General features: G+C 49.9%; 1 protein-coding gene across 17 annotated transcripts in view; it reads right to left on the bottom strand.

The window, feature by feature from the left end:
* Nucleotides 1–25,677, bottom strand: part of DENND3 (DENN domain containing 3) — a 67,796-nt gene extending 42,119 nt beyond the window's left edge. For 9 of the 17 annotated variants that reach the window (XR_010159339.1, XM_063816614.1, XM_063816617.1 and 6 more), the window contains exons 1-7: nt 25,376–25,677; nt 17,361–17,643; nt 16,012–16,127; nt 12,825–12,946; nt 9,902–10,013; nt 3,210–3,329; nt 2,326–2,544 (exon numbers count right to left, since the gene is read on the bottom strand). Coding sequence is in view for 16 of the 17 variants with exons in the window: in XM_063816614.1 (XP_063672684.1) it covers nt 2,326–2,544; nt 3,210–3,329; nt 9,902–10,013; nt 12,825–12,946; nt 16,012–16,127; nt 17,361–17,643; nt 25,376–25,477 (1,074 nt within the window). In the remaining variant the exon portion in view is untranslated. Of the gene's footprint in view, nt 1–2,325; nt 2,545–3,209; nt 3,330–3,814; nt 4,066–9,901; nt 10,014–11,695; nt 11,850–12,824; nt 12,947–16,011; nt 16,128–17,360; nt 17,644–25,375 lie in introns of those variants that run through there. The other 8 variants (XM_063816615.1, XM_063816620.1, XM_063816619.1 and 5 more) reach the window with 6 other exon arrangements.
* Between the last annotated feature and the right edge of the window lie 427 nt (nt 25,678–26,104).

The following is a 26,104-nucleotide window of genomic DNA, read 5'->3' as shown; positions in this document are numbered from 1 at the left end:
GCTACATGAAATATGTGCAAACACATTCTTGGCCTCAAAACCTTACAAGGCAAATACACAAAACGCTAAAGCAGCGAGGCACACAGCCGGTCCCATGGACGTGTTAACGCCCAGCGTCTTTGGGAGACACAAGCGTTTGGTGGAGGCGCATAGGGTCACTGCCAGCTCCTTCCTGCAGATCCCACCGCCAGCCACAAAACACAAAAACAAAACACCCAAACAAATCCAGAAGAGCAGCTGCCTCTCCCGAAATCTTTCCCAACAGGTGAGTGCCTCAAAGGTGTCCCCCACTGCTGACTGGAACTGCCAGGTGAACATGTGGAAGAAAGCTGTCCTCCTAAAAGAGCCTGAAACACAATTTTGTTCCCCTAATGACTGAAAAAAGAAACAACTTTAAACTTCACAACACAGCTTATTTTCTCCTCGTCTGCGAGGCGGGATGGATGACGCTTTTCCGTTCCTTCCACAGAGGTCTGCCTGGCCTTTTCCTGAAGTGTGTTTTCCCCAGTGAGTCACTCGCCTTGGCAGGAACACACAAGCACTGTTCTCCCCCGCAGCGGGGACCCTGGCCGGGCCCAGCCAACGGGCCCTTCCCAGCACTTGTGGGGGAAGCATCTGGACCCTGGGATTTGCTTTAAAACGCCCCGGGAAAAGCGGGGCTGGGGGTGACTGCGAAGCTGCCAACAGGCTGAGGACTGTGAGGGGTGCATGACACACGCTGTGTTCTTCTATTTTTGTGCACACTTAGAAATGTTCAAAATGGGGCAAGGCATGGTGGCTCACGCCTGTAATCCCAGCACTTTGGAAGGCCAAGGTGGGCGGATCACTTGAGGCCAGGAATTTGAAACCAGCCTGGGCAACATGGTGAAACCCCGTCACTACTAAAAATACAAAAATTAGCCAGGTGTGGTGGCACATGCCTGTAGTCCCAGCTACTCAGGAGGCTGAGACAGGAGAATCGCTTGAACCCGGGAGGCAGAGGTTGCCGTGAGCCGAGATCACGCCATTGCACTCCAGCCTGGGCAACAGAGCGAGACCCTGTCTCAAAAAAAAAAAAAAAAAGAAAGAAAGAAAGATATTGTTCAAAATGGAAAGTTAAATGTAAACCTACCCTGTACAAACCACCAATAACACAGGAAAAGATGCCCAACATCATTCGTCACCAGGGAAATGCACATCAAACCACAGTGAGATACCAGCTCCTCCTCACCGGGTCGGGGGGAGGGCTGCAATTCAAATGGCAGACAGCAACCAGCGCTGGCGCCGACGTTAGGAGAAGCTAGAACCCCCGTACTGCTGGTGGGAGTGTAAAACGGCATGGCCGCTTTGCGAAAACAGCTTAGCAGTTCCTCAAAGGGTTAAACAAAGAGTTGCCTTATGACCCAGCAATTCCACTCCTAGGGACACACCCGAGAGAAACGAAAGCACACATCCACACAAAAACTTGCACACAAGTGTTCAGAGCAGCCAAAAGGTGGAAACAACCCACACGGTCATCACTGAAGAGTGTGATGAAGATTTTATCACGACGACCTCATTGTGAGTGGATGGACAAAACTCGGTCTATTTATACAATGAAACCCTAGTCAGCAATAAAAATAAAGGGCTGAGAGATGCTACCACGTGGAGGAGTCTCAAAGCCATGACGCGAAGTGGAAGGAGCCAGATGGAAGGATAGCGCATGGAGCGACTCTGTTCCCACGAGAGGTCCAGAACTGGCAAACCCAGAGAAAAAGCGCATGGGTGTGGCTGTCAGGCCCTGGGGGCTGACTGCTAATGTGTGATGAAAATTTCCCTTCTAAAATTGGACGGCGGATGATTGCACAACTCTATAAATATCCTAAAACCCACTGATTCATACATTTTAATTGGGTAAACTTTGAGGTATGTAAATTGTATCTCAATAAAGCTATTTTTAAAAACCAAACCCAGTCCACCTCCTGGCATCATCACAATATTTAGCACAAATTCATCAGCTCACCAACTAAAAACATGCTGTGTCAGATCCACAGAGGGATCACAACAGCACCACCTATGAGCACCTGCTGCAGGCCCAGTGCTGGCTACTGCCTCACTCGGCCCTCACCGGGACAATGAGGTGGGCACACTCACTGTCCTGTCTCCACTAGGAGACTAAGGGGTCCCGGCTTCATCACAGGACAACGACACAGTGAGTGAACAGCCACTTCTCACGGTACCCGTGACCTCTCTGCGGCACACAGACCCCGCCTTCACCGCGGAGCACTTTCAGACGCATCTTCCCATGTGTCCCCGTGATGGACTCACAGGAATTTAGCATTCCAAATCAAAGGTTCGCTACCTAACCTTGCTGACTTCTTCGAAGTGGTCGAGATGGCAGCCCATCAGGAAGGACGTGGGGGCCATGACGAAATCCAGCATCTGGTCCGACAGGATGGGCACGAAGGGGTGCTGCCACTGCAGCGGATACAGGTAGGCCATGAAGCACTCGGTGACCAGCGTCAGCAGAGCCCAGTCCGAGGAGAAGAAGACGATCCGCTGTTCCGTCAGGATGCATGTCAGGATCTGAGGGGAGAACCCGCCGCACTGAGTACACGCTTTAAAAAAAAAAAAAAATACAGACAGGGTCTCGCTGTGTTGCCCAGCGCAGGCTGGAGTGCAGTGGTGTGATCATAGTTCACTGCAGCCTCGAACTCCTGGGCTTAAGCAATCCTCCCACCTTGGCCTCCCAAGCAGATGGGACCACAGCAACGTGCCTCCACATCCAGCTCAGTGTAAAATTTTTTTGTAGAGACAAGGTCTCCCTATGTTGCTCAGGCTGGTCTCAAACTCCTGGCCTCAAGCAATCCTTCCACTTCGCCTCCCAAAGTACTGGGATTACAGGCATGAGCCACCGCACCCGGCCCATGTACACACTTCTGATTCAGTACAATAAAGAGAAAATGCTCATAAACACACCACCCAACCAAACCAGACTGACTGCGGGCTCTTCCCTGGTCCCTCAGCTCCATCTGCCAAACAAAAGCCACCTGAGACTCTGCAAAGGGTGCCATTTGCAAATATCATGCACTGTAAGGAACACTGGCTTTAAAAAATAATAATAAACATTTCGAGTATACCAGTCGGTGCATTGTGGAATAAACTCGCATCTTCATCATCTCTGATCGTTGCTCTGATGCCCCACTAAGGCAGGGAGCACAAGACGCGCTCGCCGGGGCGGGGCCGCGTACCTGTAGCACCTTCTCAGGCCGGAAGCACAGCAAGGGCAGGTGAAGGTCCAGGTCCAGGATGGGGCTTTCGAGGTCTGCTCGGGCAGGTAACACAATCTGGAGCGACTTCATGTTAAATACCTACGACAACCAGTTCCCATCATTAGTTCAAAGAGCTGCTCCGGGCAGAGGCTGACATGCACTACCGTCACTATTTCGGTGCCCAGGGCATCAGAGTTAGAAAACATTTCTGAAGACACAGGCTGCCATGTTAAATTTTGCAGAATAACCAAACGGTCTAGAGATATACAGAACTGCCGATAAAGGCTCAAACATAAATTAAGTACTTAATGTCTTTTTCTAAGTAAGCCAAAATTCCTTAAGCTCTAATTAATCAGCAAACTACTCATTGTCTAGACAGAGATAAACTACAGGACAGATATTTGTCCCAATTAACACAAATTCTAAATCAAGCATGTTCAAATTATTCTTAGGTATTACATATTCTTTTTAGTTAGTGTATGCTATGAACTCTCTTTTAATAGCTTTGACAATTTAATAGTCAAAGCTCCTTCAAGACATGTGCATTTCAAATTTTAAGAAAGACGTTTTTCTAAATGTATTACTTTGAAGTCACACTTCAGTTCAAATTCTGTATTCACAGAATGGCTACTGAGACACGGCTGGACCTGGTGGAGGAAATCCAGAGGAGAAGCTTCAGTTCCTTCACTGAGGGAGGGCTTCTGAGCCTGCCAGGAAATGGGCTGCAAACAACGAGTTCCTGCCACCCGGGTGCTGGCACGTGGGAGGCCCTCAGGAAATGCTGGGTGCCCAGCTCGGCACCCAAAGCTCCAGGAAACGAGCGTAATGGACGGATCTAAGTGTAGGCAAAGCACAGGGAGACAGAAAGGAGAGACATGATCAGAGCAGACAGCTGAGACTCCATCAAGGGAACGCCTGGGAGGGTAAGAAATCAAGCGAAGCAGGGAGCCTGGGGGAGAAAACAGGTCACAAACAAGGTCTCCCGTGGCCCTGCTTTCTCCCAGTCACCCAAGTCTGTATTCTAAGCATGCCTGCATGCTGAAAACTGAAAACTGAAACTGAAAACAAGAAAAGGTGGTAATTTCTTGGTGGTGGGGACACCAGCGTTGCTTCCTAACAAGACGCAGGTCCTTGAATAACATCGTTTTGTTATAATGTTGATGAGAAAAAGGAATCGCGTCCCAGCGGGGGACACCTTCACATTCTCCTCGTGCCCGTGCCCAGCTAGGTTTTCTCCAGGTCCTCCTGAAGCCCAACCGGCACATATGGACAGGTCCCCGTGTGAGCAAGTGTGGGAGAGCGTGGGATTGGCCCTGCCATGGGACAGCATCCGGCCAGGGCTGGTTCCCGCCTTGGCCCTAAGCTGCCGGGATGACCTCCGTCCACCCTCAACCCTGAACTGCAATAAGCAGGAAAATGATGTTCCTCCTTACTTTAATTAATTGTTCTTAAATGTGTATACAGCTCCCATTTACTTCAATGTTTAATATCAGAAGTGCTTTGGGTCTTTATTTAGAAGTTTGGTGATTTTTTTATGACCAGTAGTATGCCACAGGAACTTAACTCTTGTCTGCATCAATTAGTTTATGGTGAAATTGATTTTGTGACCCAGGGCTTAATGTTGCAGTTTCTGAGAAACTGCCAGCCACGCTGAGGACCTACTGTGCTTGGGTCTCTTTGCTTTCTTGTTACCAATTTGTCTACAGAAGCAAGCCATGTTAAAAATAAGGCAAATTCGGCCGGGTGTGGTGGCTCATGCCTATAATCCCAGCACTTTGGGAGGCTGAGGCGGGCGGATCACCTGAGGTCGGGAGTTCAAGACCAGCCTGATCAACATGGAGAAACCTTGTCTCTACTAAAAATACAAAATTAGCCAGGCACGGTGGTACATGCCTGTAATCCCAGCTACTCGGGAGGCTGAGGCAGGAAAATCGCTTAAACCCAGGAGGTAGAGGTTGCGGTGAGCCGAGATTGCACCATTGCACTGCAGCCTGGGCAACAAGAGCGAAACTCCTCTCAAAAAAAAAAAAAAAAAAAAAGGCAGATTCATTTATGTGAATAAAGTTCTTTTATGTAAAAGAAAAGAAATCAAAGTTAAATTATCCAAGTTGTGGCACAGTATTAATAATTGTCAACTTTACATGAAACATTTTCAATATTTCAAAAAACAAATGTGCCAACCAGCTATCCAATTAAAGATTTAAAAAAATATATACAAACGCTAATCACTCCACCAGCCTTTGGTTGGTCTCGGGTGCATGCTAGAGATTTTCCAGCATATAATATTCATACTCTCTGAAGTGGGCTGTTATTTCACCCACTCCATAGATGAAGAGACTGAGGAGAGAGATATTTAAGGTAAACAGTTTCCAAATCTCAGCTTGATTTGAGCCCCAGGAAAGAACAGGTGTCACATACAAAGCAACATAGAAAATGACTCAGGTACAGTACAAGAGAAGAGTGTGTGTGTGTGTGAGATTTTGCACACCCAATTAAGCCAAAGATTTGCAAAGCAAGTAAAATCAGTCCCGCTGGCGGGCAAGAAAAGGCAGGTGAGCGCAGAGTGGGGCTGTTTCTAGTCTTTGCCCTGCTCCGGCTGTTGGTCCATGCACCATCAGAGGAAGGGGGCTGAACGGGAACCAGGGAATCAAGGCACAGGGCACGGCTCTGTCCTCTACTCCCTGTGCCATGGGGCCCCCTCCCTCCTCCCTCCTTTCCACCAGCATAGATCAGAGATAACCCGGACCAGAAGTAATGAGGAACGCACACACACGCATTCAAAACACAAGACCCATCTCACTACTGCTCTCGAAAACAGCCTCTAAGCTTGCAGTGGGTTCTAGAAGATATGGCTGGGTTGGCTCCTGCATCAGATGAGAACCTTGGCCTACACTGACCTCTTGGATTTATTCAAAACAATAAACACTCATGTATGACATTCCCTAAAACAGATCACAAGCATTATACCAACTTAGAGCCAGTAGCTAATTAGACTTGGTATGGGAGAGCTGCACTGAGTCAAGCCTGATAGAGACTGAGTCACTCATTCAGACACACGCACGGGACGCAGATCAGCGGGCACTGACTGGCTAACACAGGAATCCGAGGCATCCCTGCACACGCTCGCCCACCACACAGCTCACTGCTGGGCAGCTCTGTGCGGGCCCGGCTGTGAGCTCTGGATATGCGGTGCTGGGTGTGGCCTCTACCTTCGTGCAGCTCAGAGTCTGATGGGGGAGACAAACATTAAACAAAAACACATGCACAGAAGCCCTAATTACAAACTGTGCCGTGCCCTGCGGGATGAGAACTGGGTGCTATCGGAGAGACGGGGAGCGGGGGTCACTCAGAGAAGACGATCCGAAGACCTGACCGCTGAGAGTGACCAGAGATGAGCCACAGCTGGCCACAAGAAAATGGAGGAAACAGTGTTTCTGGAAACAGCGTGTGCAAGGGCCCTGTGGACCTTCAGGGGATGGACACGAGTCCAGTGAGGCCAGACATCAGCACGCCAGGGGGAGTGGCATAAAACAGAGCTGGACAGTGAGACAGGGTCCAGGCTGCAGGACTGAGGAAGGTAGACGGTGAGAAACTGTTGTGGGGCTTGGGGAAGAGAAGCAAAGCCCAATGTCCACACGTTAATAATCTCTGCAGCCACTGTGCAGAGGACAAATGGAGGGGGCGAGAATGAACCCAAGCAGACAGGCCAGTGGTCCCCAAGTCACGCAGCAGGGAGCAGCTGGTGACCCAGAGTGAAGTGGCAGCAAGGAAATGGGCAAACTGGAAAGGAACGCTGAAGGTAGCCCGGCGAGGCTGAGTGATGGACGGAATGGGTGAGGGAAGAGCAGGCCAGCGGCAACCCTCAGTCACCTTCCTCACGGGTGCGTCGAGATGAAGGAGCCAAGAGTCACCAGGCCAGGAGACCCGGAGCAGCGCTGGGAGTGCTACGCACGCATTCCTTATGTTCAAAGGCCGAGTGCAGCTCATTACTGCTGACCCTGAAACTGCTCTCAAGTCAGAGGTCTGGCTCTGTTCACGGATCTCACAGGCCCTCAGTAAATACTTGCTGCGTTTACAGAACAAGAACATAAACTTTGATGACCTCACTGCACATACTGTTGACAAGAAAATGCCAACTATCCACATAAAACACGCGGCCGATAAACGTGCCCTACAAAGGCTTCTGGGAGCAGAGCTGACGGAGACGGGTGGCCTGCTCCGTATCTGGACTGGAATGCACCGGCAGGATTTTCCACCCAGCAGACTGCTGGGGTTGGGGTAATGTTAAAAACGCACATTTTAAGTTCACAATCATGTGTCTTCTGATACAAGAAACTTATTTTTTCCATTGTCAGTAAAGAAAAATGTAGAAGATCAAGATTAATACGTATAATCTTTCAGAGGACTAGCACAATGAAACTGAATCGACATTTACTAAACACTTTGAGACGTTTGACGGGTGTCTATTAAAGGAAAAAATAAAAAGCAGCATCCTAAGTACAGTTAAAATTAGTTTGGAACATGCTGAGTCAAACGGGTTTCTTCACATAGCTGAGCAACCTGACATGTTTCTCAACAAACAAAAGGGGAAGGTGGCCAGCCACATCTCCAGCTTCACTTAACCCCAAACCCTGTGTCTTGAAATCGCCAGTAACATCTCTCAGAAAAAAAACCAGCCTGGGAAATGTTTGCCTGTTCATTAAGTAACACAGTACTACATCTAAGAGTAACAAAAAATATAAAACCAGTAACTTCTCATTAATCACACTGTACACGAGAAAACACTAACAAATGAAATACAATATCCAGGGCAGGCGCGGTGGCTCACGCTGTAATCCCAGCACTTTGGGAGGCCAAGGCAGGGAGATCACGAGGTCGGGAGATCGAGACCACCCTGGCTAACAAGGTGAAACCCCGTCTCTACTAAAAATACAAAAAATTAGCCGGCGTGGTGGCACATGCCTGTAATCCCAGCTACTCTGGAGGCTGAGGCAAGAGAATGTCTTGAACCCAGGAGGCAGAGCTTGCAGTGAGCCGAGATCACGCCACTGCACTCCAGCCTGGGTAACAGAGCAAGACTCCGCCTCAAAAAAAAAAAATATATATATATATATATATATAAATAAAATATTCAATATTAAAGACAAATAAACAAATAAATGAAAAATCTGTAATTTGAATAAATTCTTCTACAAAAGGATTCAGGTTTCCATGTATTATCTGCATAGGGAGCTATGAACTGACATGCTAACCACTGAAGTGCCACAACATATCACTAGCTCTGTTTATCACAGGCCACTCTGCAAAACTCAAGTCTAAATATTTAACTTTTCACCTTTAGAAAGAGTATATAAAATGTTCCCATAAGGACCTTGAGAAACATAATTTAAGCACAGTGTTAATGGAAAAACCAAACTCTATCAAATATTTTAAAGGGGTTTATTCTGAGTGACCGTGGCCTAGGGAACAGTCTAAAGAGTGGTCCCCAGAGGGCCGGGTTACAGTTTGGTTTTATGCATTTTACAGAGACAGGAGTGACAGGCAAAGACATACATCAGTCCATGGAAGGTTGAGGTTGGTTTGGCCCAAAAAGGTGGGGCATCTCAAAGAGGAAGGAGGGTATAAGTCATAGGTGGGTTTCAGGGATTCTTTACTTGGCAATTGGTTGAGAAAGATGAGCTACTGTCTAAAGATCTGAAGTCAGTGGGAAAGAAGGCCTGAGTCAAGATAAGGGGGTGTGCGGCTGAGGCCCTTGCTACATAAATGAAGCCTCACAGGTGGCAGCCCTCAGAGAGAAGAGATGGTGAATGTCTCTTTTCACACTTTAAAGGTGTCAGGCTCTCAGTTCATCTCTCCTAGATCTGGCAAAGGCCTAGGAAGGCAGGCCTGGCTGCATGAATAGATTCTCTACAGATGCAAATTTCCCCCACAAAAGACAGCTTTGCAGTGCCATTTCAAAATATGTCAAAGAAACATATTTGCAGTAAAATACTTTGATTTTCTTCAGGGTCTGCTATCTGTCATGGATGCTATACCAGAGTCAGGCTGGAAAATAAGCTACATTATACCTGTTTAAGGAGCTCTTATGGTTTGTAGGGAGTGACTTAACTCTTGCTTTGTGTGACCTTAGGTTTTGTTCATAATTTGGAATCTTATGGCCACAGAGAGTCTGTTCTGTCGGTCTTAGGATCTCCATTTTAACCTAATGCTGGTCAGCTGTGCCTCAACTCCAAAAGGGAACGGGCATAACAAGGCGTGTCTGACCTTCCTTCCTGTCATGGCCGGGAATTTCATTTTTAAGGTTTTTCTAGGGTCCTGTTGGCCAAGAGGGAACCTGTTCAGTCAGTAGGGAGGCTTAGGATTTTAGTTTTAGTTTACAACCCTATACACAAACACCCCATACACTCACGCAAGAGGGAGAGGGTATAACCAGGCATGTCTGACCTCCCTTCCATTCTGGCCAGTCATTCTGTTTTTTGGGTTTCTCTGGGGTCCCCTTGGCCAAAAGGGGGTCCAGTCAGTCAGCTGTGGGGAGGCGGGGGGGTTAGGATGTTATTTGAGGTTTACAACAGCTACAACTTCAGAAATAGTTGTGAGCATTTACATTATCTTCAACATCTTACTTTTACTATTTGCAAAGAAAAAACAGTATAATTTCAGATATACTTTACCAAATGGAGCGGTCCAGGTGGCGGGCTGGGTATTAAAGACAGCTTCGCAGCGAAATCTTTTATATGACTGTCCACTTCAAAATCTTTACAGGGCTTCAGATGAGCCAATAAACTGAAATTCGAAACACAAAACTCAAACCGCAAAATAAAGATGAGAACCCAGTTGCCATTGTTAGCATTTCTAATCACACTGAAATCTCCCCAGGGTCTGCAGCAGCAGCTCCAGGACCTTTCACCAAAAGCAGAGTCACCAAGCTGCTGGATGACAGCAGAGTGGCCCCAGGTCTGCGGTAGTGCCTGACAGGTGGCACAAAGGGAGGTATATTTTGGAAGGGGAAGGCCTGGTCATGCTCTGTTTCCTCATCTGGGTGCTAGTTACATGTGTGTGTTCAATTTGTGGGAAATCACTGGAATTTGTGCGTCTGTCTGTATGTGTGTTTTACCTCGGTAAGGAATAAAAGAACAAACACCTGGAAGGAGAGTGCTTGAGAAAGTCTGTTTCCAAAATGGACTCTGACTTTTAAAGTACTGTATACAATTTAAAACTATAAGAGGGGTGGGTGCGGTGGCTCACACTGGTATTCCCAGCACCTTGGGAGTCCGGGGTGGGAGAATCACTTGAGGCCAGGAGTTCAAGGCCAGCCTGCGCAAAATAGTGAGACCCCCGTCTCTACAAAAAATTTTTAAATTATCCTGGTGTGGTGGTGTGCGCCTGTAGTCCCAGCTACCTGGGAGACAGAGCTGGGAGGATCACTTGAGCCCGGGAGTTTGAGGATGCAGTGAGCTATGACAGCGGCACTGCACCGCAGCCTCCGTGGCAGTGAGACCTTGTCTCTCAAAAAAATTTGTAAATGAAAATTAAAATACCCAATGTAAATGACGAGTTAATGGGTGCAGCACACCAACATGGCACATGTATACATATGTAACAAACCTGCACGTTGTGCACATGTACCCTAGAACTTAAAGTATAATTTTAAAAAACTACCCATACTCTGATTCCCAAAACACAACTAAATATATTCTTGCCCATTTTTTGTCCCTGTGGAGACATATTTTGCATATTATCACACTAACAGAACCGATTTTTTTAAAACTACAAATTCGTGTTGTCATACTGCAATTTGAATTTCTGTCATTTGCCTCTTCTGGCTGTATTCTGTTTCTGTATTTCGCCCCTTCTAGTTCTGATCACACAGCAATGGGCAATGAGAAAGAAAGAAGCATGAAAATGAACACATTTTCAAGTTAAATATGTGTTTGCTTTAATGTCTAGCAGGAGGATATCTGTTGCCAATCACACTATGAAAGGTCAATTGCTGAATAAACACACATAACATCGACCAGGAGGTGGAGAGAACACCTCCTTTCTTCCTGTCTTCCAAGGGCATCTGTCTGGCGACCACCCATTCATTTCAGCAAACAAAAGGTGGAAATAACCATCTACATTTTACAGAAGAGGAAACTAGAGATAGTGAAAACGCTGTTTACCTTCAAGTAATGAAGATCATCAGTTAGTAAATAAAAGGGGACCATGTACAGGCTTGGCATTCTGTCACTTCCTGGGCGCTGGTGACAGACATTCAACAAACATGCATGTGCTCAATTCACCTGCTCATTGGCTACGACCAAGTCACCTCTCTGTTCTCAACGATATTTTATGTCTATGGCAATAAAATGTAGGCTAGACCCAAACTATGTCCAAAAGCCAGTTATATTTTAAGAAGTAAACCACTAAAGTGCTGGGATTTGAATTACGAGTCATTGATTTGAACAGTAAGGTTCCTGCTCACTCTCCACGGGGCTCGTCCCTCTGGTCAAGGCAGAAGGTCTCAAATGACTGTGCTTTGCAAGAAGCAAGAACAGCACCAATTCAGCGATTTGCCGTGGCTCATTCTCCAGCACGATGACACAAAAGGGAACTGTTGTTAACTGCTTTCTCCTCGGCCTTTAATCAAACAAATACAAATTCTCAGACTGTAACTTTATGAGACTCAAAAGAAACGGCTCCATGCACAAGTGCCCACTGGGACTGACCATGTCTGAACTTGGGCTACAGCCCCCAACGTCACAAAAGCATCCTTTGATAATGAGAGCCCACTGGGTTCTATACGATGTCTTTCTGATTTTTCAAAAGTTCTTTACGTCCTCAGCCTTTCTACTCACCATCAGCAGGGAGACAGTTACAGATTCTACAAAACAAGATGACAGGGTCTTGCTCTGTCACCTAGGCTGGAGTGTGGTGGTACAACCACAGCTCACTGCAGCCTTGAACTCCTAGGCTTAAGCCATCCTCCTGCCTTAGCCTTCCCAGTAGCTGGGACTACAGGGACACACCACCAGGGACAACTAGTTTTTAAATTGTCTTTTAGAGACAAGGTATTGCTATGTTTCCCAGGCTTGTCTCAAACCCCTGGGCTCAAGCAGTCCTCCCATCTTAGCCTCCCAATATGCTGGGATTACAGGTGTGAGCCACCACACCCAGCCAAGGTCATCTTTAAAATGTCAATAAAACTCATTGGAACAAACAGCAGCCTCCTAATATTCTCAGCTAGGAAAAGAGTTTTTCCTAATATATGCCTTTTTGTGAAAAACTAAACAAAATGAAAATCCTGAACATCAACCTTACTTCCAACAGTGTGGCTTCATCCCTTTCCTACCATGCCATTACCGTATGTTACCAGTCACAGAGAGGAGCGCCCGCTGCCACACCCCCTGCCCACTGCCCCCAGCCTTAAGCAACAGCCTAAGAGGCACAGAGAACTGCCCCTCCTACTGCCCCCAGTGCCCGGTCCCCCGGCTCACCAGGAGAGGAACAGAGAGCTGCCCCCCCACCACCTCCAGCCCCCTGGTCCCTTGGCTCACCTGGAGAGGCACAAAGAGCTGCCCCCTACCACCCCCGGCCCCCGGTGCCCCAGCTCACCAGGAAAGGCAGTCCTTGAGGGAGTTGTAATAGGGGAACCTGGAGACCACGCACACCGCGAAGGGCACAAAGCAGCCAGGACACTCCCGGTGCGTTTTGCCATTGTAGAAACAGTAGTCATCCTACATGAAAAGCAACAGCGACATGGTCACCTCCCCACCTTGGCAATTCCAGTATCTGTTTCCAACTGGGTCACGTTTCAGCACACAGCAAGCTGAGAGTTCACCATCCCCACCCCTGCAACGCGTCCAAGCCAGCACCGGCCCTCCGGTCGAAGTCTATGGGGTCCCTATTTGGTGCTTGCACCATTTGAGGTGCTGAGGCTATAAAGAGAGCAAGATGCATTCCTGCCCCAGAGAAGCTGACAGCCTTGAGATAAGAAGGAACACACGATTAGAACACAGTAAGACCCAAGACACACAAAGGACTCTGCTTTACAAGGGGAGAAAATGCAGGAGCCACGCACAGGAAGCGGCACCCACACGTGCCCAGGAGGACAGAGCAGGAGAGGCCTCAGCCTGTGTGGGAGCCACGGCCGCAGGGTTCTAGAAGGCCCAGCACACTGTGGAACTTACAAGTGGCAAAGTATTTGGGGCTCACCAACTGGGCTCAGGGGAAGTGTTGTTAGTTTGGGGTTTTTTGTAGGGATGGAAGGGCATGATGATAGCTTCAGTGTGAGAACTTGCTGAATTTAGGGTACTTGTAAGATATCCAGGTAAAGGGAGACGTCAGGAAACAGCTACATCATTTGTCTATCTAGCAAAATTTAATAAACATCCACTTTTCTAGGGTCAGTCTACTCAAGTTCCAACCCTGCCTGCTCTGTCATCTCAGGCAGGTCTTTTAACCTCCCTCTGCCACCATTTCCTCATCTGTCATTTCCCAACCTCATTCGTTGTGGTTAGGATTAAATGAATGACTACACAAAGTGCTTACATCATGCCTGGTGCTGAGCTGCTCACACGCGCGCGTGGCTGCTGCTGCTATTGTTACAGTAGCCCGGGAGGAGCTGGAGCTACCCAGACACAATATGGTTCCCACCCTCAAGTCACGTAGTGTCGGTGGAAAGGCAGAGGAGAGTGTATGAGAGGGGCTGGGGCTGTGTTATCAATAGAACGATAGTTGGGGGCTGGGCATGTAGCTCACACCTGTCATCCCAACACTTTTGGAGGCTGAGGCAGGATTCCAGTAGTTCAAGATCAGCATGGGCAACATAGCAAGACCTCATCTCTACAAAAAATAAGAAAAATTAGCTGGGCATGGTGGTGCACACCTGTGGTCCCAGCTACTCAGGAGGCTGAGGTGGGAGAATCACTTGAGCTAGCCCTGGAGTTCAAGGCTGCAGTGAGCCTTGATCACACCACTGCACTAAAGCCTGGGTGACACAGCGAGACTGTCTCAAAAAAACAAAAAAAGAAAAAAACAATAGATAGCGTCATCCGGATACATGGTGAAGAAGGAGAGATGAGTGCTGTGGGACCTGGGGATACCCCGAAACTACACAGCTGCTGGAAGGCAGGAGAGGGACCAGGCATGCCCACGCCAGGCCGGCACACTGGGAACAGTGGCATCTGCTGTACTCATGCAAACCAGAGGGACTGCTCCTTTTTTTAACATGTATTATATTTAATGATAACGAAAACAAAATGCGCATTGCTCCTGGTAAGTGTTATTTCACAAGCAAACTCCCAAGGTGCTTTTCTGAAAGATCCAACATTGTGGATCCTTTCTCATCTGGAACACTGGCTACGTGGAGGGGCACCTTCTTCTCATCCCTCCATTAACATAACCCCGGAAGAAAGGCCTGGGGCTGCTGGCAGCCAGGTCACAGAGGCGGACGCTGGTCCCCTGCATGCACCGCCCGAGAGCTGACCTTGGTTCTGCTCTTGGCACACTGTGAAAATGACCTCTCCCAGAAACCTAAGATTATGCATTCAGAGCATCAAGTAGTACGCTTTGCTCCTGCATATTCATTAAGAACATCCGGGCCTGTCTGTGCTGCCCCATGAGCTTACAGGGACAGAATCCATGTGATTATACCTCACGCCTCCCAGCACTCAATGTCACATGTGTAAGCACGCTTCTACCAACAAAAACACGTGCCCCGGGCTCCGAGGGAATCCAGGCCAGCCACTTCTCTCGACTGCATGGAACTCACAGACTTCCTTTCATGGCACCAGGGCACCTAAACTAAGGCTCTGGCTCGCTTTTTGCTTCGGGAAACCCTCTGCACGTGTGCAGCAGGTCACCCTGCACCTTTGGATACATCGTTTCCCCTACGAGTTCCCCAAACGCCCACTGATTCACACACACGGCCCTACCCAGACAACACTCCCAATATGTGTGACAGATGTAATGTGTTGTAAAGTCTAAACGCCAGTCGCTCACACCAAAGACAAAAGGCGGAAACAACCCACAGGTCCATCGACGGATACATGGAGGAATAAAATGTGGTCCATCCAAACGATGGAATGTCACTCGCCATAAAAGGCCACGGGGCACTGACACATGTGCCCATGCACGTGAACATCAAAACATGCTGAGGGAAAGATGTCAGACAAGCAGGCCACGTGCTGTATGAGTCCACTTACACGAAGTGTCCAGAATAGATACATCCAGAGACAGAAAGGGGATTAGCCGGCCGGGCGCAGCGCTCACACCTGTAATCCCAGCACTTTGGGAGGCCGAGGCGGGTGGATCACCTGAGGTCAGGAGTTCGAAACCAGCCCGGCCAACACAGTGAAACCCCGTCTCCACTAAAAACACAAAAATTAGCTGGGCATGGTGGTGGGCACCTGTAATCCCAGCTACTCGGGAGGCTGAGGCAGGAGAACCGCTTGAACCCAGGAGGAGGAGGTTGCAGTGAGCCGAGATGGTGCCACTGCACTCCAGCCTGGGTGACAGAGCAAGACTCCATCTCAAAAAAAAAAAAAAAGCAAGCAGATTAGCCATCGCCAGGCAGGAAGGGGAAGCAGGACTGAAGGCTTAATGGTATGGGGTTTTCAGGGATGATGAAAGCGTTTTGGACCTAGACATTGGCGGTGGTTGCACAATGCTGTGAATGTACTTAATGTTACGGAACTGCACAGTTTAAAATGGTTAGAATGGTGAATGTTGTGTTATGTGTATTTCACCATAATAAAAAATCTAAACCCAATTTCAGAGGGGAGTAACGGGAACCACCTACATGCAGGGGCCGGTAGTACTGGGCCACCACGCCGTAGGTCCTATTCCCGCAGACATCGGTCAGCACCAGGAAGTGGACGCAATCCTCCTTAGGTTCAGTGGCCACGCACACACCCCCTGCAGGCAGAAAGAGACAGAGAAGAATCCTGTTCTTGCCATGTGGCCTGGGTTACCCACGAGCTGACTTCTTCACAGTGTTTAGGACACACCTCCACAGTTAGCAGTGGCGGTGCCTTCATGTCCAAGGCGAGTTCATTCTTCCGATCATGCCTCCGGCCGTCTATCCTCCCTGAGTCCCTCCCCACATAGCAATTTCTTTACAAGCTCTCAAGCACCTGCTAGCCAGTGGCAGTGCTTGCTGGGCACAGCCGCCCATCTGGCGCCTGTCCCAGGTTTATAATCCCTGTGACCAGGAAATAGCACCAAGTTCTGAGGTGGGTGCTTATGCTAGGTGCTTCATCTGAGTTTCCTACCTCGGCCATTTTAACATTCCTGACGACCACAGGAAAAATAACGCCCCAAAACGCAAGCTCACCTGTTAACTGGAACTGGCAAGCCTGGGGACTAAGTGCAGGCCTGTGCTTCTTGCCCCAGTGAAACGGAAAACAGGAGGTGGAAGGGGGAGGCTCAGGCACACTGGGGGTGGAACCGCTGCAGATGAACTGGGTGTATTTTTAATCCATCTGCCAGCCACTGCAAGACTTCATTTTAAGTCAAAGGGGAAAAGCCTTCAATGCACCAGGAACAAATGGTTTTACCTGGAAGTTCACGCAGACTCCCTTCCAGGACTCAATTCTCCAAAACACCAGGACCACACGCAATGATTTACACTTCCCTCAGCTTTAAAATCCCCAAGGTAGGTCAAGCACTGTGGCTCACGCCTGTAATCCCAGCACTTTGGGAGGCTAAGGCAGGTGGATCACTTGAGGCCAAGAGTTCAAGACCAGCCTGGCCAACATGGTGAAACCCCATTTCTACTAAAGACACAAAAGTTAGCCAGGCGTAGTGGTTGGCACCTGTAATCCCAGCTACTTGAGAGGCTGATGCAGAAGAATCACTTGAACCCAGGAGGCAGAGGATGAAGTGAAAGGAGATTGTGCCACTGAACTCCAGCCTGAGTGACAGAGTGACGCTCCGTCTCAAAAAAGTAAATAAATAAATAAATAAATAAATATAAAAAATTTAAAAATCCCCAAGATTAAGAAAACTAAATCCCACAAGAGGAGGCAGTGAGGGGTCCCTGGCTCTGCCGCTCACGTCACTTCCCTCTGCCTGTGGGTTTCTGGGAATAGACCACTCTGGGTGGCTGGCAGCAGGATGCGCCCAGTGGTGCCCACCTCCTAGACATACCTGGGAAGCACAGCTGGGGCAGGGTGAGGAGGTCCACGCCGCCCGGGACGGCGACATCCTCAGGCTCTGACGCTCTGGGGGGCCCCAGGAGGCCCTTCCACTGCTCTGGTCTGGGCTTCTCTCTCTTCTTTCTCAAGGAGCGCATCCGGGTTTTACCGAGAGTGCCGCAGTTGGCACCGGCCGTTTGACTGTCCTCTTTACTGATAAAAGGAGGCACGAAAATGGACAGGACCTCTGGATCAAGAAGAGCAGAAAGATGTTTGACTCCCTTTTTATAAGCAACCTAAAAAAGGGAAAAATAAGAGTTACTGCCACAGCCTCAGCTCTTGTTCGAGGGTATCCTTTCTGTCTGAGCTTCACTGCTTGTTTTTCTCCTCCCCTCGGTGGCCATAAACACTGGCGCCTCAGGCTCATAACAGTAAAGGGCTCCTGGGAAGCTTCTTTTAGGAACCTGCCAGGCCCTATGTTCAGGGAAGCCACGTAGACTCGCAGAGCCTGGCTCTTCAGCTGTGGACATGGACAGCAGGACCTCACCTCCTTCCTATAAAGCACTGCCGTCCAGGCTGCGGACTGGGATCCACAGACCTGAGTTCAAGTCCTGGCTGTGCCTCTACCTCCTGGCAGCAAGCTTCTTTGTCCCTCCAAGCTTCCCTTTAAGCGGCGAGTACAGGGAATAACAGAGACAATGTGGGTCCGGTACTCAGCCCAGCGGGGCTGCCAGGAGCCCATGGATATACTGTTCAGCCCTCCCTGGGTGGGGGCAGGCTCTGTATATTGTCAAACCCCACACATACACATTTACCAGGGCCACGCCCTCCACACCCCCACGTGGGCCAGTGCTGCCTCCTTTCTACCACACTGATCTGGGAGGATGCATGGAGTGAGAAACAGCACTGGTGGGTACAGATGAGACATGTGCCCTTCCTCAGCTGACCAAACAGTCCCTCAAATCAATAAAAGGGGGGCATTTGGCCGGAATTCTTCTCAACTTTAACTTGGCATAATTTTTGTTTTTGCCTTTTTTCTTCCCATTCTTTCCTAAAATAATACAAAGCACATGGGCCATCCCTTCAATCTCTCTTCCATGTTACTACTATGCCCAATACAGCTCCTAGTACAGAGCTAGGACAAAACAAATACTGCTGCCCGGCTGATTTCAGATCTTTCCAAGGTGGACACCCTGCAGTCTGCGAGCAAGAAGGAAGTGGTTCTGGTACTAAACTAGCCCGAAACAGCAAAGCTTGAAGCAAGGGGCCCTGGGTACCCAAGGCATGGAGAGACAGGAGGTGGCCAAAGGCAGGTAGTCAAGGGTCTTTAAGGGACCCTAGAAAGGACAGCATTGCCGGGTGCAGTGGCTCACGCCTGTGATCCCAGCACTTTGGGAGGCCAAAGCGGGAGGACTGCTTGAGCCCAGGAGTTCAAGGCCAGCCTGGGCAACAAAATGAGACCTCGTCTCTACAAAAAATAAAAAAATTAGCCAGGCATAGTGGCACATGCCTGTGGTCCCAGCTACACAGGAGGCTAAGGCAGGAAGATCGCCTGAGCCCAGGAGGTTGAGGCTGCAGTGAGCTGTGATCACACCACTGCGCTCCGGCCTGGGTGAAAAAGCAAGACCTGGTCTCAAAAAAAAAAAAAAAGAAAGAAAGAAAGAAAGAAAGAGCTGGGCGCGGTGGCTCATGCCTGTAATCCCAGCACTTTGGGAAGCCGAGGCGGGCAGATCACGAGGTCAGATGGAGACCATCCTGGCTAACACAGTGAAACCCCATCTCTACTAAAAATACAAAAAAATTAGCCGGGCTTGGTGGCGCGTGCCTGCAGTCCCAGCTACTCAGCGGGGCGGGGGGCTGAGGCAGGAGAATGGCATGAACCCGGGAGGCGGAGCTTGCAGTGAGCCGAGATCTCACCACTGCAGTCCAGCCTGCGCGACAGAGCAAGACTCCGTAAGAAAGAAAGGAAGAAAGGAGATAGCACTGCCATCCAGAGAAATGGGACCTTGGCTGATAGAAAACGCACAGCCAACACTCAACATTCCAATAAGACACGGCAGTGACAAAAGGGGAGTCTTACGCTGGAAGAAATTTCAACAACGGCAGCAGTTTCCATCAGTAAGCACACTCTGATCTCTATATGACGATTTGCACGCTACATCACTCAAATTCGGTCAACAATTGCTTTACATTTGGAGAAAAAAATGTATCAGTAGGAACCAGGACAAAACATGGGAAATCCGACTGGGAGCGGTGGCTTACGCTTGTAATCTCAGCACTTTGGGAGGCAGATCACGAGGTCAGGAGATCGACACCACAGTGAAACCCTGTCTCTACTAAAAATACAAAAAATTAGCCGGGCGTGGTGGTGGGCGCCTGTAGTCCCAGCTACTCGGAGAGGCTGAGGCAGGAGAATGGTGTGAACCCGGGAGGCGGAGCTTGCAGTGAGCCGAGATCACACCACTGCACTCCAGCCTGGGCAACAGAGCGAGACTGTCTCAAAAAAAAAATAAAATAAAAATAAAAAATAAAAAATATGGGAAATCCATATTATTTTATAACTTAAAAGCTCTAGTGTAGCATGCATGAAAAGTCCATTTCCTCAATTACATGTCACTTTCTCTAAAACTTTCCTATCAGAATTGGACAGTTCTGACCTAACTAATGGTGCATATTCAAGGCAGCATATGAGATGAGTGAGCAGCCCTCCTCCTGGATCCTGGAACTGTCTTGATCTCGCCTCCCTTCTGGTTTCCCTTGGTCTGATGGCTCCTCTCCGGCCCCTACAGACCCTTCTCAGTCCTGCTCACAGGTTGCGACTCCCAGGCCTGGGTCCTTCCCACCATCCTCCTGAAGGACCTCAGCACTCACAGCACAGACCTAAACGGACAGCCCAAAGTCCTATTCCCAGCCCACACCTCTTTCCAGTCCCAGGCTTCCCCTGACTGCCTCCTGCCACCCCCACTGCACCTCTGGGGTCCCTTAAACTTACAGTCTCAAAAATTAAGCTTCTGCTAGTTTCCAAAAAGCCTGATCTCCACCTGTGTTCTCCTCTGCAACAAACACAGTGCAGTTCGGGTCTTCAGAGCTGGTACTCCAGCCCCTCGGGCCCCAGCCCCACCATGCCCCACCTGCAGACCCACACATCAGCCACTGGTCCTGGAGAGCCTCTCCATCAGCTCGATGCTGCCCCGCTGCACCATGTTTCCATGCCAAACACCTGCAAGACCCGTGGCTCCAGGCAGGTAGCAAATAACCAGAAGCAAAGCCTTGGAGGTTTCTGTCAGGAGAAGGAGGAAGATGCTGCCTCCCACCCAGCCCAGGGCTCCCCACTAGCATCTGTGTCCACTCTCCCAAAGAGGGACATCCCTGTCTGACCACAAACCAGATACTTTGTGGCCCCAACCCAGCCTTGAAGCATCACAGCCCCATCCCCACATTGAAGAAAGCAAAGAAAGAGTGTTTGTTTCACCACATCATGATACTGTATCTTCCCATGTGTCATACGTGGGCATGAGTCATAGGACAGTGCACCCCTGAGCAGCAGGCCAGCTCGCTCCCTAAGCCAGGATGCCCCCAAAGCCAAGCAAAACTAAACTCCCTGGGGTTCTCAGAACACACAGCACCTCTGCAATGACCCTGCTCTTCCATGGGCTCAGGCCCCAGCCCCTCGCTGCTCCACCTGCACGGGGGCAGACCCTCCACCCCCCACGCTCACTGCAGAAGGTCTCTGCCACCCCGCAGCCAGGGCCACAGGCTCCTCCAGGCCTCCACCTCCCAGCTCATCACCCCCTGGAGCATCTCGGCCCTGCCCAGTGGTATTTTACCACCTTCCATTTGAGCGGGTGCGGTGGAGCAGAGATTGTGTTGTATTCCTCTCTGTCCCCACATTTAGCAGAGACGATGACTGAGGCGATATCGTTCCTCATTCACACTCCTGGCACCTGGTGATCTCTTAGAGGCATGCTCAGCCTGGACTGAACACTGGTGACCACACTAGACTCAACACCCCACCTGTCATTCCTCTAGTTATCTCTAGTCACTTATAATGATGTGCCCCAGATCCGACCAACTTGGCATTCAGTAGTTCACCATACACCTGTTTTTTCTCAGAATGAAATCTCTGTTGTCTTTTCTCAATGGACAAGCAATACAATCTCATTTTTAAAAATAACAATATAGAGGCCAGGCACAGTGGCTCACGCCTGTAATCCCAGCACTTTGGGAGGCTGAGGCAGGTAGATCACCTGAGGTCGGGAGTTCAAGACTAGCCTGATCAACATGGAGAAACCCCCCTCTACTAAAAATACAAAATTAGCCAGGCATAGTCGTACATGCCTGTAATCCCAGCTACTTAGGAGGCTCAGACAGGAGAATCGCTTGAACCTGGGAGGCCAGAGGTTGCAGTGAGCCGAGATGGCACCATTGTACTCCAGCCTGGGCAACAAGCATGAAACTCCATCCCCCACAGAAAAAATAAATAAATATAGAAATAATAAAGGAGCTAATAGAAAGAGACGGCCCTCCCATAATTCCATGACACACTTTGCACAGGGTGGATACAGCCTTCCCATTTTATGCCTTTTTATGCATTTTATACATTTTAATGCATGTATAAACGTATAATTTTGTTTCATAAATGTAGTCATCCTACATAACAGGTTCCATTAGCTGTTTTAACTACTTCATGTGGCTGACCTCCCTGTTTACAACCGTACAGTATCACAATATCACAGCATGTGTCAACTCGGTCATGCATTGACCCAGCCTCCTCCCGAGAGATATGTGGGTGGTTCTCAAGTCTTCACCACGCTGAACAGAGCGGTGACACACACTTGCACGCACCCAGTTCTTTCCCTAGAATAAATTCCTAAAAATGGAAGTCTTGGCACAAGAGTGTTCCGAGGTTACTTGGTGATACAGGTTGTGGCTGCCCTGAACCACCAGACCCCGCCACCACCGAGACGCTAGTCACCTCTGCCAGTCTGCCGCAGGAGGTGAGGTCATTTCCCATTCTTCTGTCCCAGGTGCTGACTTATTAAACCCCTACCCCATAACCATCATTTTGGTTTTTAAAACTGCTAATTCAAAAGTAAAAACCAGAACACTCTAATTTACTTGAGTCACAGGTTAATTTCTAAGTTAGAGTACACAGTGGAATTCATCTTCACTATAAGATTGGCCATTATTAAGGGAATAAAACAGAAATTAATCAATTTTTTTTATTGCTCTCCAACTGTTTAGTTAGAATTAAATGAAATTTTAAATCCAGTTTCTTAGCTCACTGGCCACACTACAAGCTCAGTGACCACATGTGGCCAGTGGCTATTGTACCGCACGGTGCAAAGAGAGGACACGAACTGCCATCACCCAGGAAGGCCAGCTGGCCAGTGCTGTTCTGAAACTGAAAGTCAGGACGATGTCCACCAAAAGCCATAAAAATGGAGCTTCACACGCAAGAATTATGCGGGTGACCTGCACTACGCAAGGTACTCAGAACACTTTCTACTCCTATGTGGATTTATAATGGATCCTGTCACACCTATGTCTAGTCTCCATAGCAACCAATAATGGGGTTGGGGAGGGCTCTATAGTAAAGGGGTGGAGGGGAATGTAACTAACCACAGTAACTAACATTAGCCTGCACTCTCAAAGTCTCGGTCACCATTCCTAAAAAAACAAACACTACTCCCCCTTCTAGGAAATGAAACAAAAGGGCCCTCCACTATCCAACACGAAGCTGGATATTCCTCATACCTCCGGACCTCTGTTTTCCTGTGTCATCAAGAAGGAATGCCTGGGCCACAGAGAAATGGGGATTTGTAAAAGTCAAGGTAAAAATTATTTAAAAGCGGCCAGGTGCGGTGGCTCACACCTGTAATCCCAGCACTTTGGGAGGCCGAGGCCGGCAGATCGTGAGGTCAGGAGTTTGAGACCAGCCTGACCAACGTGGTGAAACCCTGTCTCTACTAAAAATACAAAAATTAGCTGGGCGTGGTGGCACACGCCTGTAATCCCAGCTACTTAGGAGGCTGAGGCAGGAGAATTGCTTGAACTCAGGAGGCGGAGATTGCAGTGAGCCGAGATTGCACCATGGCACTCCATCCTGGGCAACAGAGCAAAACTCTGTCTCAAAAAAAAAAAAAAAATTATTTAAAAGCCTTGGACATTCAAAATAGAACCGCCGAAAAAAAATCTAAATAAATAAAATCATATGTTTGGTTAACTATAACATTAATATTGACCTTAAAAGTAGGATGGCTCCAAGAAATGGAATCCATCCCCTAACGCTCCTTATTTTCTTAGTCCTTCACTACTTTTCTCTCCACCCTTTGCCAAACCCCTAACAGAATCAAAAGACAGAGTAAAGAGGGCAAAGTTAAGCATGCACAGTAGCAGACTGTCCATACTCTCACTTGACCTGGGAACATGAAAATGTTGCAGCGTGTTTAGTTCAGGAATGCACCACTGGCCAGGCGCAGTGGCTCACGCCTGTAATCCCAGCACTTTGAAAGGCTGAGGCGGGAGGATCACTTGAGCTCAGGAATTGGAGATGAGTCTGGGCAACACGGTGAGACCTCCTCTCTATTATTAACATAATAATAATAATAAAGAAATTGAAAAAAAAGAAAGCACCACTGCAAATATTCCAGTTGATTCGCCCTGCCGTCAAAAGACATGTGTCACACCAAGCAACTAACACCCATGTTGTAACTGCCCCAGAGGAAAGACGTTCAACGGCTGAGGAGACCACAGCGGCAACTAGGTCACTTCCTATTCGAAGAAAAAGGAGGAGATGCCATCTGGCAAATTCGAGGTAGGGAGACAAATCAATCGATGACGTTGCGAGGAGACAGAGGTCAAACGGGATCTACTGACATGACAGGGCGTTGAAGGGAAGGAAAAGTTGAGGGAAACGAGGAAACTATTTCCATAGGAGAATGCTTTTTCACTTAAGTCGAAACTGGCTTTGTACTGACGCCCAGCAGGGGAAACTCCCCGGACACTCACAGACATTCATCTGGTTACTTGCAGGAACATCTGCCTTTCCTGGTGACACCCTCTGCCCTGCAGTCTTCATTTTCCCTGGATAGCCCAGCGTCATTTAAATACTCAGAAGCCTCTCTTTCTATGCTGTTGTCTGCAAAGAGATGAACGGACCTGTGCAGACGGCTGGCCAGTGACGCCGGGATCTCTAGGTAACATGACCCAGTCACGGTGTCACAGACAGGCGGACCAGGAGGAAACCAGAGCCACAGATGGATTCCAGGGAAAGCCAGCGTTACAGAATTAAGAAAAGCTGGGGAACAAAAAGGAAAACGAGAATTTCCAAAACTGCCGCTTTCCCAGCAGAAGGGAGATGAAGTTGTCACTTTGGCTGCGAGGGTGCAGAGATGGAAGAAGGGTTGGGGGTGGGGGTGGTACTGCAAGTGAGAAAAATAGCTATAGGCTTCATCGCAAAGGGGTTCATGCAGAATACGAGAGGCCGGCGGCTAACTCTAAGACTTGCTCTCTCGTTATTCTGTGCCTGGTGCAAAACCCACTACTCAGGGGACAACACATCCCAGCATAAAGAATGAAATCATTTCAGCAGCGAGGGCTGGGCCCGCTAGACCGTGAGGCTCCGGCGGCTTCCACCCGTTGTCTGGTGCACCCCACCTTCAGAAGCACCTGCCCAAGATGGGGGCGACTGAAGAGAGAGGCCCCAGAGACTCTCCGAGGGGCGGCACCCCCAGATTCCCGGCCGGCAGACCAAGTTCGCAGCTCTCAAAAGACATGTCTCACAACAAGGGCCCCGGGCGGGGAGAGGAGAGAAGAGGGGAGGGGAGCAGGGCGCTGCTCCAGGGCACCTGCCTGAGCTCGGGCGCGATCCCCGGCCACAGGCGCGCGGGGTCACCGCTGGGGGACCGGGACTCAGCCCTCGGAAAGTCCGCGCCAACCCACAGGGCACCCGGGCGCCCGCTCTCCGACTGCTGTCCCGGCTGCCAACTCGCGGCCCACGTCCGCCTCAGTTTCCCCGCCCCTTACCTGCTCGAGGCTTCGGAGACTGTCCCGGGGGGCGCCCAGCAGCGCGCACAGCTCCAGCAGCCCCGAGGGCAGCGACAAGTGCGGCGACGCGGCCTCCGCCATGGCTGCCCGCTGCAGGTACCGCACTCGGGCGCCTCAGCCGCGCAGTCGCCCGCAGACCCCTGGGGACCAGCCGCGCCGCCTGGGGGCCGGGTGCGCTGCAAGCGCCGTCTGCGGGGCGGGGCTGGAGGCGGGGCCTGGAGGGGCGGGGCCCGAGCCGAGGCGGGGCCTGGAGAGCCACAGAGGATCCCGCGGGGAGACAGAGTTTGGGGGCGGGGCTTGACTGGGCGGGGAGGTTCTGGGCGGGGCCTGGAGTGGCGGGCCCGGCCCTAGGGACGGGGACTTGGGGGCGGGGCCGGTCCTGGGGCGGGTGCTGCTGGAGACCCGCGCGCGGTCGTCATTTCCTAACCCGCCTGCGGGCCCTGGCGCGTGCGCGGCGTCGGAGCAAGCGGCCCCTTCCTTCGGCCCCGCCCAGCCCCGCCGGCCGCCCGCTCCCTGGGGAACCGAGGGAGGAATGGGCGGGGTCCTCAGGTGCCCGGCGACGTCATCCAGCCCCCAAGGCTCCAGGACGCAAAGGGTCCCCTGATCTGGCAGTCCCTGGACCTACCCTGGAGAGCGTGGGGGGACAAAGGCCGGACGCGCCGCCCGCTGCCGCCTCCAGGAAGCCCTCCCTTGCCAGGGCAGTGGAGT

Source organism: Pan troglodytes, chromosome 7 (genome assembly GCF_028858775.2).
Source record: "Pan troglodytes isolate AG18354 chromosome 7, NHGRI_mPanTro3-v2.0_pri, whole genome shotgun sequence".
NCBI lineage: Eukaryota > Metazoa > Chordata > Mammalia > Primates > Hominidae > Pan > Pan troglodytes.
Note: the sequence above shows the minus strand (reverse complement) of the source record. Positions and strands in the feature narration are given on the sequence as shown.